General features: G+C 39.9%; 2 protein-coding genes across 2 annotated transcripts; both read right to left on the bottom strand.

Moving 5' to 3' along the window:
* Nucleotides 1-9,447: 9,447 nt before the first annotated feature.
* Nucleotides 9,448-10,896, bottom strand: LOC116015429. The gene has a single exon (XM_031255492.1). The coding sequence runs from the start codon at nt 10,894-10,896 to the stop codon at nt 9,448-9,450; it is 1,449 nt and encodes a 482-aa protein (XP_031111352.1).
* A 394-nt stretch (nt 10,897-11,290) lies between these two features.
* Nucleotides 11,291-14,092, bottom strand: LOC116016732 (WRKY transcription factor WRKY24-like). The gene is made up of 5 exons (XM_031257112.1): nt 13,882-14,092; nt 13,612-13,755; nt 12,616-13,145; nt 12,341-12,508; nt 11,291-11,939 (listed from the first exon to the last, which is right to left on the bottom strand). The coding sequence occupies exons 1-5, from the start codon at nt 14,050-14,052 to the stop codon at nt 11,594-11,596; spliced, it is 1,359 nt and encodes a 452-aa protein (XP_031112972.1). The 5' UTR covers nt 14,053-14,092; the 3' UTR covers nt 11,291-11,593.
* Between the last annotated feature and the right edge of the window lie 597 nt (nt 14,093-14,689).

Below are 14,689 nucleotides of genomic sequence, written 5' to 3'. Positions count from 1 at the left end.
TTTAAACAAGATAATGCAATAAAGCACAAGGAGCAAGAGAAAGATAATGAGACTCCCTTAATGAGTAGCTTGTGCACATCAAGAAGCCTCTTCAAATCAAGATCTACTCCTCACCGATCCTATGAGCCAAGGGATATACACATCTAAACAACAACGTAAGCATGGCATGACAAAATAAGGAGAGAAAATTATTAAACAAAATAAACTAAAGGGAAACAAAAAATATAAAGAAAAAAAAATGCAATAAAGGAAAATGCATGAAAATGTAAGATAACATGGGGTGCCTCCCATGAAGCGCTAAGTTTAACGTCGCTAGCTCGACTCAACCTCTCAAGGAACAATCCTTGCATGCTTGGACAAAGATGAGTCCATTTTCTCCGTCCACTTTTTCCTCAAAATATGTCCTTAAATGCCAGGCATTAAGGAACTCCTTTAAGCTCACAAGTAGCATATTCTCCTCAAAGAAATTACAACAATCCACTTCTAAGAATATGCTATCTTCATCAACCCTCATCTCTTTTTCTTGAACAATTAAGGGGAATCTTTGGTCTTTCTCATGCACCAATAAGAGATGAGAGTCATTGGATATGAATATTGGCCAATGACGGCCTACACTTTCAAGAACATTGACACCCCCCGGTTCCCAAATTGTTCTAAAATTTTCATCAAAGAGGGTGTCATCCAACGAAGAGCATTCATTGTTTGTGCCACAATCTTCTTCCATTTCACCATTCTTGAATACATCTTCAATTGGATTATCTTCAAGTTGCTCATCACCACCAATCCCTTGCAACTCTACTCTTTTTCCCCAACTTGGTGTCTCTTTCTCAACGCATTCATTATAGGCCTTATCATCTTCATCTTCATCATCAATGTCCTCACCTTGCTTTTTATTTTCTTCAACCACAAAACTTTCATTAGGCAAGAACAACTCTTGTTGAACCTCCCCATTGGAAAACAATTCTTGATTGGGTTCTTGAGTTGCCAAACCTTGTTCTTGAGCCATCATGTTGTGTAGTTGAAATTGTAACTCATTCATTTCCACAAGTAAGTTGGCCATTAGAGACTTCATCTCGGGATCTTGATTAAATGATGGGTATTCTTGTTGAGGTTCTTGGTAGAATGGCTCTTGAGATCGCCCACCATATTGGTAATTAGGATCAAAGGTGAAGCAATTTTCTGTCTCATGAGGTCCTCCACATAACGTACACCACAAGGGTTGTGAACTTGGTGGTGTATTTCCTTGATAAGTGGCTCGGCTCATGTTGGCACAAAATCCTTGAGTATGTTGTTGAGGAACATGATTGGAGGGGTAGAATGTATAGCAATATTCTTCAAAGTGATCCCCTCCACAAAAAGAACACCATTGTTGTTGTGATGTGAATGCTTGAGAGGAGCCTTCATAGAAATGGTCTTGGCTTGAGTTGCATAATTTGAGAAATGTTGTTGTTGTTCCATTCCCCATAGTCTTGGTACCTATTCCAACTCATCTCATAATCATGGGAAGAAGAGTAAAATGGTGGCAAAGCTCCTTGAAATTCATATCCATCCATAAAAAAAATTGTTAACAAAAACAAAAACAAACAAAAGAATAATGGAATAGACTCCTAGAAAAAAATTTCACTAATGTCAATACAAAACACCGCTTCCCCGGCAACGGCGCCAATTTGGTCGTAGCGTTTTTAGGTACAAGCAAATACCCGGAGTATTTCGGGGTTATCGATCCACAGGGAAGCGGGGTATTAAGCACTAGTTACTAATTAATTCACGAGAAGCTATTCCTACGTTAACAATAGGTATTTATCTAAAATTATGAAAATAAAATAAATGAAGCAAGGCAAACGGACTTTTATATACAAGAGATTAAGAGCGGGATTTTTGGGTGTCAAAGTGTTTAATCACCTAGTGCCAATCTAAAGTGAAATAATCATTCGGGTTCAACAAGTGTGGATGATTGCAATCTAAAAGGGAAAGATTACTCTCGTAATTCAATCCCAAAACATGGTAATTGGAATACTCACTCTCGTGAGCTATTCACAACATATAATCAAGAACAAGCAATAAATGGAATACCCACTCTCGTGGGCTATTCACAATTGGAATACTCACTCTCGTGAGCTATTCACAATAAATCCCTTAATCAACATGTCCTCTCTCGAGGTACAAGAATCAAGTGCAATTGTGGGTGCTCTAATTCATAGACAAATTTAGCAATGAAACAAGTAATTAGGATCCTTAACTACAAGCATCAAGAAATTAAGCCACAATTACAACACAAGTAATAAACCCAAATAGATATTTCATTCAAGCAATTCAAGAACTAGGCACATAGGTTCATAAACACTTATCAATCCAAAAATCCCAAAGGAAAGCTTAGCCTATCATGGCTAAAATAGATTCAACAACAAACAATTCAAGGGAAGATTTACTAAAGCTTAAAATAGAGAAGAGATGAAGAAATTCTCCCGAATATGTCTTCCAAGCTCTTCTCCTCTCTTGTTGTGGCTTCGAATCTTCTTCCTTGCTCTCCTTTTTGGTCCAAATCCGCAGCCAAGCTTGTTAGGGTTGATAGGAAGTGATGCTTTTATAGTGGGTGGAGAATGGGGGGCAAAAATGGCAATTCAAAGAACTGCAAAATCGCAGATCTGCAACTCTCGCCGCGGCGAGCCTAATTCTCGCCGCGGCGAGAGCGTCACTGCCCAAAATTTGGGATTCTCGCCACGGCGAGAATGAAGCTCGCCGCGGCGAGAATCCGCCTGTGACGAAGCTCCAACTTGCAGCCTGATTTTGACCCTTTTCCCTTTTGAATCACACTTTAATGTCTTCATAACAATTGTAGCCCTTGAAGTCTTCTTTCCAATGGTTCAAGAATCACCTCATTTGGATACTCCTAGACTGAGATATGGTCCAATTACCGAGGTGTCGCCATATTTAGCAGGAATTACAACTCTTTGATCTTTTGACCAGTTTCCCTTTCAATCTATACTTTGATGTCTTCAAAAGAGTTGTAGCCCTTGAAGTCTTCTTTCCAATGGTTCAAGAATCACCTCATTTAGATACTCCTAGACTGAGATATGGTCCAATTACCGAGGTGTCGCCATATTTAGCAGGAATTACAACTCTTTGATCTTTTGACCAGTTTTCCTTTTGATCTACACTTTGATGTCTTCATAAGAGTTGTAGCCCTTGAAGTCTTCTTTCCAATGGCTCAAGAATCATCTCATTTGGATATTCATAGGAAGAGATATGGTCCGATTACCAAGATGTCGCCATGGTAGCGGGAATTACAACTCTTTGGCTCCTTTGAATTGGCTTTTGCTCCCAAATAGTTCTAATGCACTTCTAAACACATCAAAAACATCTAAACCAAGCATTATACCATTTAAAATATGAAAACAAGGAAATAAGCATTGGACACAACATTTTATCACACAATTAACTATAAAACCTACATAAAAACACAAGTAAAATAAGTACAAATGAGAGTGTATCAAGAAGCAGCAGCACGCCGGGTGCGAGGCTGTACCACCGGCCGAATAACAGAGGGAGCAGCCACCAGACTAGGCACAGAAGCCGGCATGCGTGCAACACCCCACGGAGAGGACTGAGGAGAAACAGCAGGCTGCAAAACAGAGTTAGTGGCAAAAGGAAACACTTGCTCATCAAAACGCACATGCCGGCAAATAAAGACCTTACCAGTAGCTAAGTCCATACACCTATACCCCCGAAACGAATCAGGATATCCAAGAAAGACACAACGGGCTGACCGAAAACTCATCTTATGGCGATTATAGGGACGAAGGTGAGGAAAACAAAGACAACCAAAGACACGTAAAAAGGAATAAGAAGGAGGAGAGCGATGTAGCACTAAGTGAGGGCTACGATCACCTAAGACTGACGTGGGCATCCGATTGATAAGATACACCGCAGACTCAAAGGCATAATCCCAGAAATGAGAAGGGACCGAAGCATGAGCAAGTAATGTAAGACCGGTTTCAACTATGTGCCGGTGCTTACGCTCTACACGGCCATTCTGCTCGTGAGTGTAAGCACAGGACTGGCTATGACGAATGCCAAGCCGAAGAAATTCAGAATGTAACTTCTTATACTCAGCACCCAGATCGGACTGGATAGACTTAATGCGACAATTAAACATACGCTCAACCAAAACACGAAATTGAGCAAAGATGGTATATATATCAGATTTGAGACGCATAGGAAAAAACCAAGTATAGCGAGAGTAATCGTCAACGAAAATCACAAAGTAACGAAAACCATTACTAGATAAAACGGGAGCAAGGCCCCAAATATCGGTATACACCAATTCTAAAACATGCGAAGTAGTAGACTGAATACTAGAAAGAGGAAAACGTGCAGACTTTCCCATCTGACACGCAGTACAAAGATTGTCTAAACGACCAGACGAACTAAGTAAAGAAGACTCTATTATTCGACCCTGAACCCGAGGATGTGGATGACCAAGACGCCCATGCCACACAGAAGACGAAGCACGAGCAAAAAGAAGTGCAGACGGAGAGGTCAACGGCAAAGAATAGAGACCTCCTGAACTCTTACCCTGCAGGAGGACCGCTTTGGTGCGGATATCCTTCACAACAAAATAGGAAGGGTAAAATTCAAAGAACACATTATTTTCAGCCGCAAATTTTTGAACAGACAGAAGCGAAGCAGACAAACCAGGAACATGCAAAACACGAGACATTTTAAACGAACGCACAGGGGTATTAAAAGATGCATAGCCAACACTGGAGATAGGTAAGGCCTTACCATTACCGACACGAAGCGCATCTGAACCAGTGTAATCATCCGACGCAAGCAAAGCACCACTATTCGGAGTAGCATGATCCGAAGCACTCGTGTCAGGATACCAAGTGTGAGAGGTCAAGGGCACACTCGGTTCCTGATAAACCATATTCGCCCGCGAGCCATCAGAGTAACGACGATAACACGTCACAGCAGTGTGACCCGGCAGATCACAAATTTGGCACTTCGGCCCCGAGCGACCACGCGACGAGCCACCACCGCGGCCACGCCCGGACTGCTGCCCCTGGAACGCAAACTGCCCAGCCGGAAAACCACCACGGCCAGACTGCTGAAATTGCGAGCCGGAGTTCTGGAAGCCGCCGCGCCACTGCTGACCACCACGGCGACCACCCCGACCAATGCCCCTGCGAGCGACATTGACAACCGGCGAGCCACCCGCAACTGCGAACTCACGAATATGGGCAACCTCTTGCGCTCCCAGTAAATCGGCAAGATGCTCCAATGACACCGGAGTGGGGCGCGACGCCAAGGACGCCGTGAACGACTGGAACTCAGCCCGAAGCCCCCGAAAAACATAGATGTTCATCTCGTCATCGGATACGGGACGGCCGGCGAGGATAAGATCTTCCAACAGCACCTTCACGCGGCCAAGAAAATCCGCCACCGAGGCGTCTCCCTGCTGCAACGTCTGGAGTTGGCCGAGAAGATGAACGGAGCGAGCCCGGGACGTCGACGCCAAGGCAAGCTCAATGGCACACCAGGCGGCGCGGGATGTCGACTTGCCGAGCACAAGGGGCATTACTTCTTCAGTCAGCGAGGAGATGATCATAGAAAGAATAGCCTGATCCTGCTGCTGCCAAGGCCCGTACGCCGGATTGGGAGTCGCTGCTGCCGAGGAGGCTTCGCCGGCGGGAACAGGAATGGTGACCGGAGGCGGGGGAACAGACCCATCGACATACCCCATTAGGTTTTGACTTCGTAGAAACGGAATTAACTGCGCACGCCAGAATAAAAAATTCCGATTGGTAAGCTTGATACTCACAGAGTGATGAGCCGATGACAAGGTATTCGGTACGAAAAGAGGCACCGAATCCGAAACGGTCCGCTCGGATGAAACACCAGCAGAGCCATCATTAGCGGCCATCGAAAAAAAAAACCTAGCGAATGATACCAGATTGAGATTGATAATTGAATGTCTCAGTCTATTCAGATTACAGAAGAGAAAATATATACAAGCTACAGAGTTTGAATCATAATAGAACTAGTCTAAATAGGAGTCCTTAACAATGAGGTTAATTATATGACAAATACATTGTATGCGAATGCAATAACTCAAATTTCAATCACCTTTGGACTTTTTTTTTTTTTTTTTTAGTACTATTGACGCTGTTACCTTTGGACTTTTTCTAGTTACTGTAGTTGAGAAACTAGTTATAACCAACTTGTTAGGGATTCGAATATATATCCACTTTTCTTGTACTTTCTTCGATCAAGTAGAGTATATTGAGCTCAAACTTAGCATTCTAGTGAATTTTTACTCAAACTCATTAATCACAATAAATCACGTATTACTTTTCACATGATTCATTATATTTTTATATATTCTACGTAGCATATCAATACGAGATCTAATTACATTATCAGGGAGTAATTAGGGTGTGTTTGGTTGGTGTGTTTAGGCATAAGGAATGTGTATGAAAGTGATTGCTTGTGTTTGGTTGATAGGTTTTGTGAATGCTAATATGGGTTTGGAATACTTCATAAATGAGAAAACCCATACCCTTATTAAATAAGGGTTTCATCTCCCTTCTTCCTTTCTTCCCCAACTATTAATATCATTCCCATTCCACCCAACTACCAAATATGCTAAATACTTTCACCAAAACTCATTACCATTACTAAGTATTTGATACCCATTCCGATTTCGATTTCGATACCGATTCCCATGTGCGAACCAAACGCACCCTTAATATTACTAGTACATTTATTAGCATATCCTTGTTTTTTTTTTTTTGAAAACCAAACCAAGGAACGGAATTATATTAAACCAAACGAAGAAAGAAAACGGGGCAAAGAGTTCAAATACTCAACCCGCTCCCTATCAGCATTACATAGTGCTCTTTTAGCAATAACATGAGCAAACTCGTTACTACTACGTTTAACAAAAAGAAATTGAACATAAGGTAGCAAGTCCACTCGGACCTCCTGTCTCCATTGAAACCAGATTTGGAAAGGAAAAAAAAAAACTGTCAGAAAGCAAAATTTATTGTCGACAAAAAACCCTAAAAACCCTCCATGCGATAAGACAACGAGAGAGAGGAAAACTAATTTTGCCTCTTTTTTTAGATCTCAATAGCCTTTATTTTGAGAAGTCACGGCATATCCTTGTTAATATGTGTTTTTCGTCCTGAATTGGGCTAAAATTCCTAAAAATGAAGTTTAACACATTTGTATTAAAGTTGAGGTGAAAATGTTAAATTTTGAAATGTTTAGGGGTCAATTTTTAGTTTTTAGAAATATTGAAATATTGTGCACCATATTTAGTGCAGCATACGAGCACATTATAAAGTGCATAGTTGTTGACGCTTCATTTTCATAGCATTATGGCAGTGGGACATATCATAATAATTGCATGCATCAAACAAAATACTTTTATAATTATAATTTGCAATATGATTGATAATATTTATGTATTTATACAAAAATTTCATTACAAATACATACCAACATTTTGAAACATTAAATATACTTTGCAAAACATTAAATATACTTTGTAGCTATAACTCGAAAGATCAAATTTGTTTGGAGCATCAAACTCTTCACTTCCATTTTTTGGAAGTAATAACGCTAAAATTATCCCTAAAACACAATGTTATGCAAGCTGACATTGAGAGGAAAAAAAGATTTAATTTAATATATATTTTTTAATATATGACATGACTTGCAAGCTTGCAACTCTAACAAAAGGCTACCACATGCCTTTTGTACTTTAAAATTTTTTTTTGTTATTTATTTATTTATTTATTTTGTTTTGATGTGATGTGAAATTGAGGTTTATTTTAAAAATGAGAGAGGACGTAAAGAAAATAGTAAAAAGAATTACAACTTTGGTGATGTGGAAGTATGACATACTTTTAAAATTGAGAAAATTATATGGATAAATTCAGCCTAAGAGGCATTATGTAGTGCAATTGGTCTTGCTCGTTAAAGCATGCCCGTAGAGAAACAACACATTTGTGCTATTTGAGTGGCAACTTATCACGACTACATGCACCATTCAAAGGGGATTCAACCACTTTTTCACTGATATTGTAGGTGTTGCTTGGCTTATATTTATGTAGTTATCCTTAATTAGTTTTGATTTTTCGCGGTGTCCAAACAATTCATATACTCTGTCTTTTAATACAAAAGATAGACATAAAAGTTTCAATGCAAAAAATACTATTTAAATTTTAAAAAGAGAAAACGGAGGAAGTACAGACAAACTATAACTATATAGCATTGAAAGTGGTGAAACATGATTTTCGTATTTCAAGTCTTGCTAATACATTCTTGGTCAGCTTGTCACATAAGATTTACTTCGTGCATACCTTCTGGTAGCGTCTGAAAACAATATATTTAATAATCAGTTATAGGAATGGTTATAACCTTCAATTCGAGACTTGCTCTGTATGCAGCAATTGAACTTCTTGCCTTCTTGGCCGGGACAGCTTAGCAGTTAGGAACATCATACATACATACACACACATACATTCTTTGGTCTTTTTATGAACATTAATTCTCATTAACTGGCCTGGCTCCCCACGCTTGTGAATCCAATTCTTGAGCTGAAGCATGATTCACGAGTCCCATAGCATCTTCCAATCATGACAAGGAGGTGATAAACATAAATTGTTCATAATTGATTATCTTAAATTAAGAAAATTAATATACTATTTTTATTAGAAGTTTAATTTATAAATTTGTAATTATTAAGTCAACAATATGGGTTACACTCTACATCAGAAATCATTTATGCATAAAAAGTTTGTGTAATACATGACATCATCACCAAATTAGCTCTGTATGTGCAAAATTCACCTTTGCCCAAAATGGAATTTTGCCATGCAAAGTCATTTATTACATTTTTATTCCTGAATTGTAATAACATTATTTCGGGACAACTAATCAAGTTGGTCAACCAGATAGTTTGATAGCTACAAGATTTTAAATTTGAAGGAACAACTATAGCCAAGTTGGTCAGATTATTGACTTAGTAACTTCAATAATTTCAACTTTTACTGTGAACAACTTATTGGTCTTCTTGGTTTGAACTTGTTAAACAATCTAGCCTAGTTTACCTTCCTGTGGTCCTTTGCTTGCCGGCTAAGGTCACAAGGCGACAAGACAAGTGCACACTCTCCGATCACGACTATGTGTTTCTCTCGCTACTCTATGATTTCAGTTCAATTTTCTATAAAAGTTGCATACTAACCTTCCCAAACAGGTTGATTTACATTCCGTATTAATATATTATATTTTCTAAAATAGAAGATTCTGTTCATTCTTTCTTTGCCACATTCTGTACAAGAATCACAAGAAACATGTCTGTAGCTACTATCTATTCAGTGAAGAATCTGAGATTTACACAGAGACCTAAAGAACAGAAAAGATGACTGTTACCAGTCACCACCATTGGTGCACAAGAACACCACTCTGTCTGAGAGAACCAAGCATCTGCAGGCACTGAGCATATGTGCTATGAAATTTTGGGCTCCTGACACCAGGGCAACACCTCTGCCACCTACTATAATGGCATTCAAGAAACAGTTCATCCACCAAACAGATTGCCCCAGTCTCAATCATCCTGGGAATCAAGTGAAACTCAGTCCCTTCCACATCCATTTTCATCACAACATAATCATTCTCCAACCCCAAACTCCCCAACCAGTCTGCAAAATCAAACCCCTGAATCTTATCCATATTCCCCACAAACTCCAGTGATGACTGCACTGTCTGAATCCTCCCCATTCCCCTGCTCCTCTCCTCTCTGTTCTTGCTTGGCCCTCGACTTATCTCGAAAAACAAGGTTTCATTCCTGATCCAGGCAGCATAAGGGAGAAGATTAACCCCCTTTTTCAACCTGTACTCCTCATGGAATGTGCTATCAGCCTCAATTGCATAAATCTGGAAGGGCTTTTCCTGTTTTGGATAGTGCTTCTTGAACCAGGTTCCAATGCTGGAACCATAGTTCCTAGCTCCAACATCAATGTATATGTACTTGTTCTTGAAGCTGATGTCCACCATTGATGAGAGATACTTGATGTTCTTCAAATTTCTCTTGAACGTCCGCCATGGCTTCAGAGGTTCTTCAGTGATTAGTGGCTCTGCGTTTCTGATCAGTTCCCGTTTGAATCCAGGAACATTGCAGTTTTTTGTCTTATCCAGAGAGGTTTTGATTTTTGCCTTGTTGTGATTAAGAAGATAGGTTTCTTTCTTCAAAACGATTTCGCGGACCGATTGGGGCGAAAAATGGACGCCATTGATTTCGCGAGTTCGGATTAGGGTACAGGAATTGAATAATTGGAGTAGGGAGTTGAGACTGTACGGATCTTTCGCCGATGTGAGGATTACGAAGAAGGCGCCGGGTTTTAGCGTCCTGGAGACTTCCTTGGCGAGCTCGATCGGCGTAGCGGCGCGCTCCAGGCCCCGATCGCCGGAAAATATGAAGTCGAAGGAATCGTCTCTGAACGGGAACCGGGAGGGGAGGCTGTAGCGGACCAACGGCGGCGATGATTTCCTGGCAATGCCGATTGAATCGACGACGCCGATGTCTCGCAGTGTGGCGACGTCTTGGCCGGCTAGGGTTTCGATGCAGAGGGTTTTGGAGGTGAGGGAGAGGAAGCCGTCGGCGATGAGGTCTTGGAAGACGGAGGAGTAGAAGTTTCGGAGACGGGCGGCGGCGGCGGCGGCTTTGAAGGTGTCGGGGGCGACACAGTAGTCGTCGGAGTGGCAAGCGTTGCCTCTAATGGTGATGACGTAGGCGAAGCGGGCGAGGAAGACGAGAACGATGAAGGAGAGGATTCTGACCAGAATATTCCCCATCAGATTCTGCTTCGCGACGGTTGTCTCCATGGAAGCATGAAAATGATCGCCAAAGTTTTGGCGCCAATATGAGAATTTTTGTAAATTGAATGTGATGTAGGGGCAGTATCGGAAGAGAGGACTAAAATGTGTTCGTTGAAACATCTCAACCGAAAATGAATCTTGGATTCTTAATTCTTTAATCGAGTTTGCTTAACTTGGAACCCATCAAACTATACCTTTTTATTCATAAGAAGATCGATTTCAACCACAATTTCAAATTAAATTGGTGGATCTCATCTCCAGATTATCTTTATCATTAGAAAAAAAATTTAAAAGTGTAATTGCTCATTTATTAAATTCTAATATCAAGACATCTATGTTATTCTTTTGGAAGATGAACAAAAACAAGAGTTTGAAAATAGCCATACCAAAAGTCTCTAAATGGGTGTCAAAAAATGTAGGCTATACAAAAAGTGATCATGATACATCATCATCCCATTACACAAGAATGTGCTTCCATATGAAAACATTTGGTTCTTGTTATCCCATCACTAAGTATACAATTATAGTTTTAAAGTTGATAAATACATGAATACAACTTCAAGTTTCAACTATTTATGTGTCATTCTTAACTAAGTATAGAGTATATATAGACCCACTTGAAGTAAACTTGAAAACAAGACATGTCTGTATAAACAAATGAATAATCAACCAAACTACTGCTGACAATTAAGAATCAAGAAACTCAGGGCAGTAACATCTGCAGCAACATGTCATCTCTGAGCCGCTCTTCCCTGGATGCAGAGAACACGGTTCCCTGATTCGCCCCGAAATTCCCAGAGCCCTGTGTTGGGAGAATGGCTGCAAGAAGGCTGGATTGATGAGACATTGCAGAAGGCCTAATGGCAATTGCTGGACTGTTGTTGCTATTGCTGGGAATTTGTCTGTTGAGGGAGTGGCCGCCTCTTGCCGCCGGAACATCGTGGTTGTGTTTCCCTTCGTATGTTGTAATCACAGACCTCGTATCTTGCGGTGCTCTTTCCACATGTTTCCTCACTGGGCAGCCCAGAGTAGTGCATTTGTAATAGCTCCTGTAATCACAATGCAAACAGATAATTTCAGAATAACCCTTTGCAGTTTTGAGCAGACAACTCATAATCCCACGATTAACTTAGACTTTTAGTTGAAACAGTTATCGGACAAAATTTTTTACAACTTATACACGAGAAAAAAAATCAAATATAAGTAGTTAGGGGCAATTCTAGTCAAGTTGGCTGGTAACTACAAGGTTACTTTCAACAAGACTACGAGAGCAGCATATTGACCTTCTTGGTTTGAGCTGATAAGTTATTCGTAGTGCGACCCAAATTGGTTTGCTGGTTCTTTGCTGGCTAAGGTTACAATGTGAAGTTTACGTGGTGCACACCCTTGAATAGTGGCTGTTTCCTTCGTCATTAAAAGAAACATAAGCAGTTAAGGTTAAGGTTTTTACCTTGCATTGGGGTTGCCCTTTACAACTTTCTGACCATACTTTCTCCATCTATACCCATCATCAAGAATATCAATATCACTCCTGGTTTGAACTACAACTCTGGGTTCTCTCACAGTCCTACTTCCCAGTGAAGAAATTCCTTCATTTTCATTTCCAGTTTCAGCTTTCCTGCAAAAACACAACTCCAAAACCTTAATCACATTCTAGAAGCAAACCATTATATTGCCTGGTAAATGATAACTGATATATGGATGCTATGAGCCTATGAAGCCTACCATCTCTTTGCATTTGAATCATATTCATGAAACTCCTCTCCCCCTAACTCTCTCTTCCGGGAGCTTTGCTCAAAATCATCATCCCCATATGACACTGAAGAATTCTCTGGTGTTGCAACAGAATTATCCAGCTGCCCAGTGCCATTAGAGACATAGGAGGAAGGCGGAGATGCGGCGGATCTCCGAGTGGTTTGAGGCATAGGATGGTTGTGAGAGCCTTTGTAGACAATCTTAGTGATCTCACCTTCTAAGGTTGTCTCAACCTTCTTCTTGGTGGGACAGTTTGGGTGTGTGCACTTGTAATAGCTTGTTGGATTATCGCTTCTCTTCACCTGTTTCTGCCCATATTTTCTCCAGTTGTACCCATCGTCTGACCTCTTTAATGCCTGGTTTTTTTGGTGATTGTAATCTGAACAATTTCCACCATTGCTTTGAGAGTTCACCACAGTGTTCAGCTCTCCAATGGCCTTTTCTGATGATGCTGCATCTTCTATTTCATTTCCTTCTTGATAAGCCCAGTTCAGTTCTCCCTGCACCATAAATTCAGTGTTTTCATCACCTAAAACACTCTTTTTTTTTTCTTTGGAACAACTCCAATCAAATTGATCAGGTTATTGACTTGACTAAGTTAATTTTTAACAAATTATAAGTAAGAACACAAGATCAAGTCATAACGACAGCAACATGAGGGTTTCATTCTCATTTACTTTTCTATAATTCTGTCGGGGTGTGAAGGCTCTACTCTCAATTACCCCTACACAATTATGTTGGGCTGGAGTGAAGGCCTTGGAGCGAGAAATTTCCTCATTGACTTAACTTCTAATAGGAACACTTTATTAACCTACAATTAGCTATAGTCTTACAGATAACCTAAACTAGTTTAGGTTTTAATCCTTTACCTACTAAAATGACATGATTTATTGATTTACCTAAGTATAGTGGCTACAAATTTCTTCCTTTAACTTTAAAAAAAAAAAAAAAATCTTTTAGCCATACCGCAGAAGCAGGGTTGGTAAGGAAAGAGAAATCAGAAAAGCCGCCATTGTTTTCCTGCTTCAGAGCTTCCCGGGTTACGTTGGCAGTGCTATTCCAGCTGAAAGGCTGAGCCGGAAAAGTTCCGGTGGTCGGAGAAGGCAAAAGCTGCAAGCATTCATTCATTCATAAATAACAAAATCAGTTATCCTCCCAGTCCCCAATATAATAATCATGAAAAAATATAATATAATATAGATTTGCGGTTGAGTGTAAACAAGATTTGGCGCATACATTGGAAGCGGAGAGGAGAAGCGGCGAGTCCAGTAGCTGGGTGGAAGGAGAGAGAGGCAGAGAAGGCGGCGACAAAGACTTAAACTTGGGTGACTCGCCGGCTGGGTAGACATCTCCGGCCAAAAGCTCGGTGAAGGCGGTGGAGTATACAGTCCCTGAAGAAGCAGCCATTACAAAGACGTAAACTGAGGTGGAATGAAATGTGCCCACATCAACACCACTACTCGTCGCTATTTATACAAAATAGTAATTTTAATCTCTTAATTAATGGTTGACTCTATTACTATTTGACTATTTATAAAGCATGTTAGGTAATACTCTTTCCGTCACATTTTATCTGTTATGTTTATTTTTTATTGCAATTTTTGTGTTTAATAGTTTAATTTAATTTTTAAATATATAAAATTTGTATATTAATACTAAACTTAATATTATGAAATATTGAATTAAAAATAACCTCAATCAAGTCTTGTTAATTAAACCAGACACATAAAATGGAACAAATGGGGTATAATTAAAGTTGCACAAAAATTAATTAAGTCAACTTTTTGAGAAGAATTAAGTCAACTTTTAGTTAATAATAATTACAAAAAATTGAAGATAGTCCTAATTAATTAAAATTTTGTTTTTTTTAGGTCTACTTTTTCAACCTACTGAAGCACAAAGAGTTAACAGATGCTTCAGCGCTCAAACTCACTCCCTTCCATATGGGAGTGCACACCGGGTGCCGCTTGATCATAAGGTCTTTGGCAACTAAAATTTTGTTAATTTTATAATCGGTAATGAATTGTTCCTCACTTTTAAATTT

Source organism: Ipomoea triloba, chromosome 4, assembly GCF_003576645.1.
Source record: "Ipomoea triloba cultivar NCNSP0323 chromosome 4, ASM357664v1".
NCBI classification, from domain to species: Eukaryota; Viridiplantae; Streptophyta; class Magnoliopsida; order Solanales; family Convolvulaceae; genus Ipomoea; species Ipomoea triloba.
This window is presented reverse-complemented; position numbering and strand designations above follow the sequence as displayed.

What these genes read in the sequence shown, in the direction of transcription:
- LOC116016732 (XM_031257112.1), bottom strand. Translation starts at nt 14,052, where the DNA reads ATGGCTGCTTCTTCAGGGACTGTATACTCCACCGCCTTCACCGAGCTT. An exon ending in TTCTCCTCTCCGCTTCCAAT is followed by an intron (nt 13,756 to 13,881) that starts GTATGCGCCAAA and finishes GAATGCTTGCAG; the next exon opens with CTTTTGCCTTCTCCGACCAC. An exon ending in TTACCAACCCTGCTTCTGCG is followed by an intron (nt 13,146 to 13,611) that starts GTATGGCTAAAA and finishes TTTATGGTGCAG; the next exon opens with GGAGAACTGAACTGGGCTTA.
- LOC116015429 (XM_031255492.1), bottom strand. Translation starts at nt 10,896, where the DNA reads ATGGAGACAACCGTCGCGAAGCAGAATCTGATGGGGAATATTCTGGTC.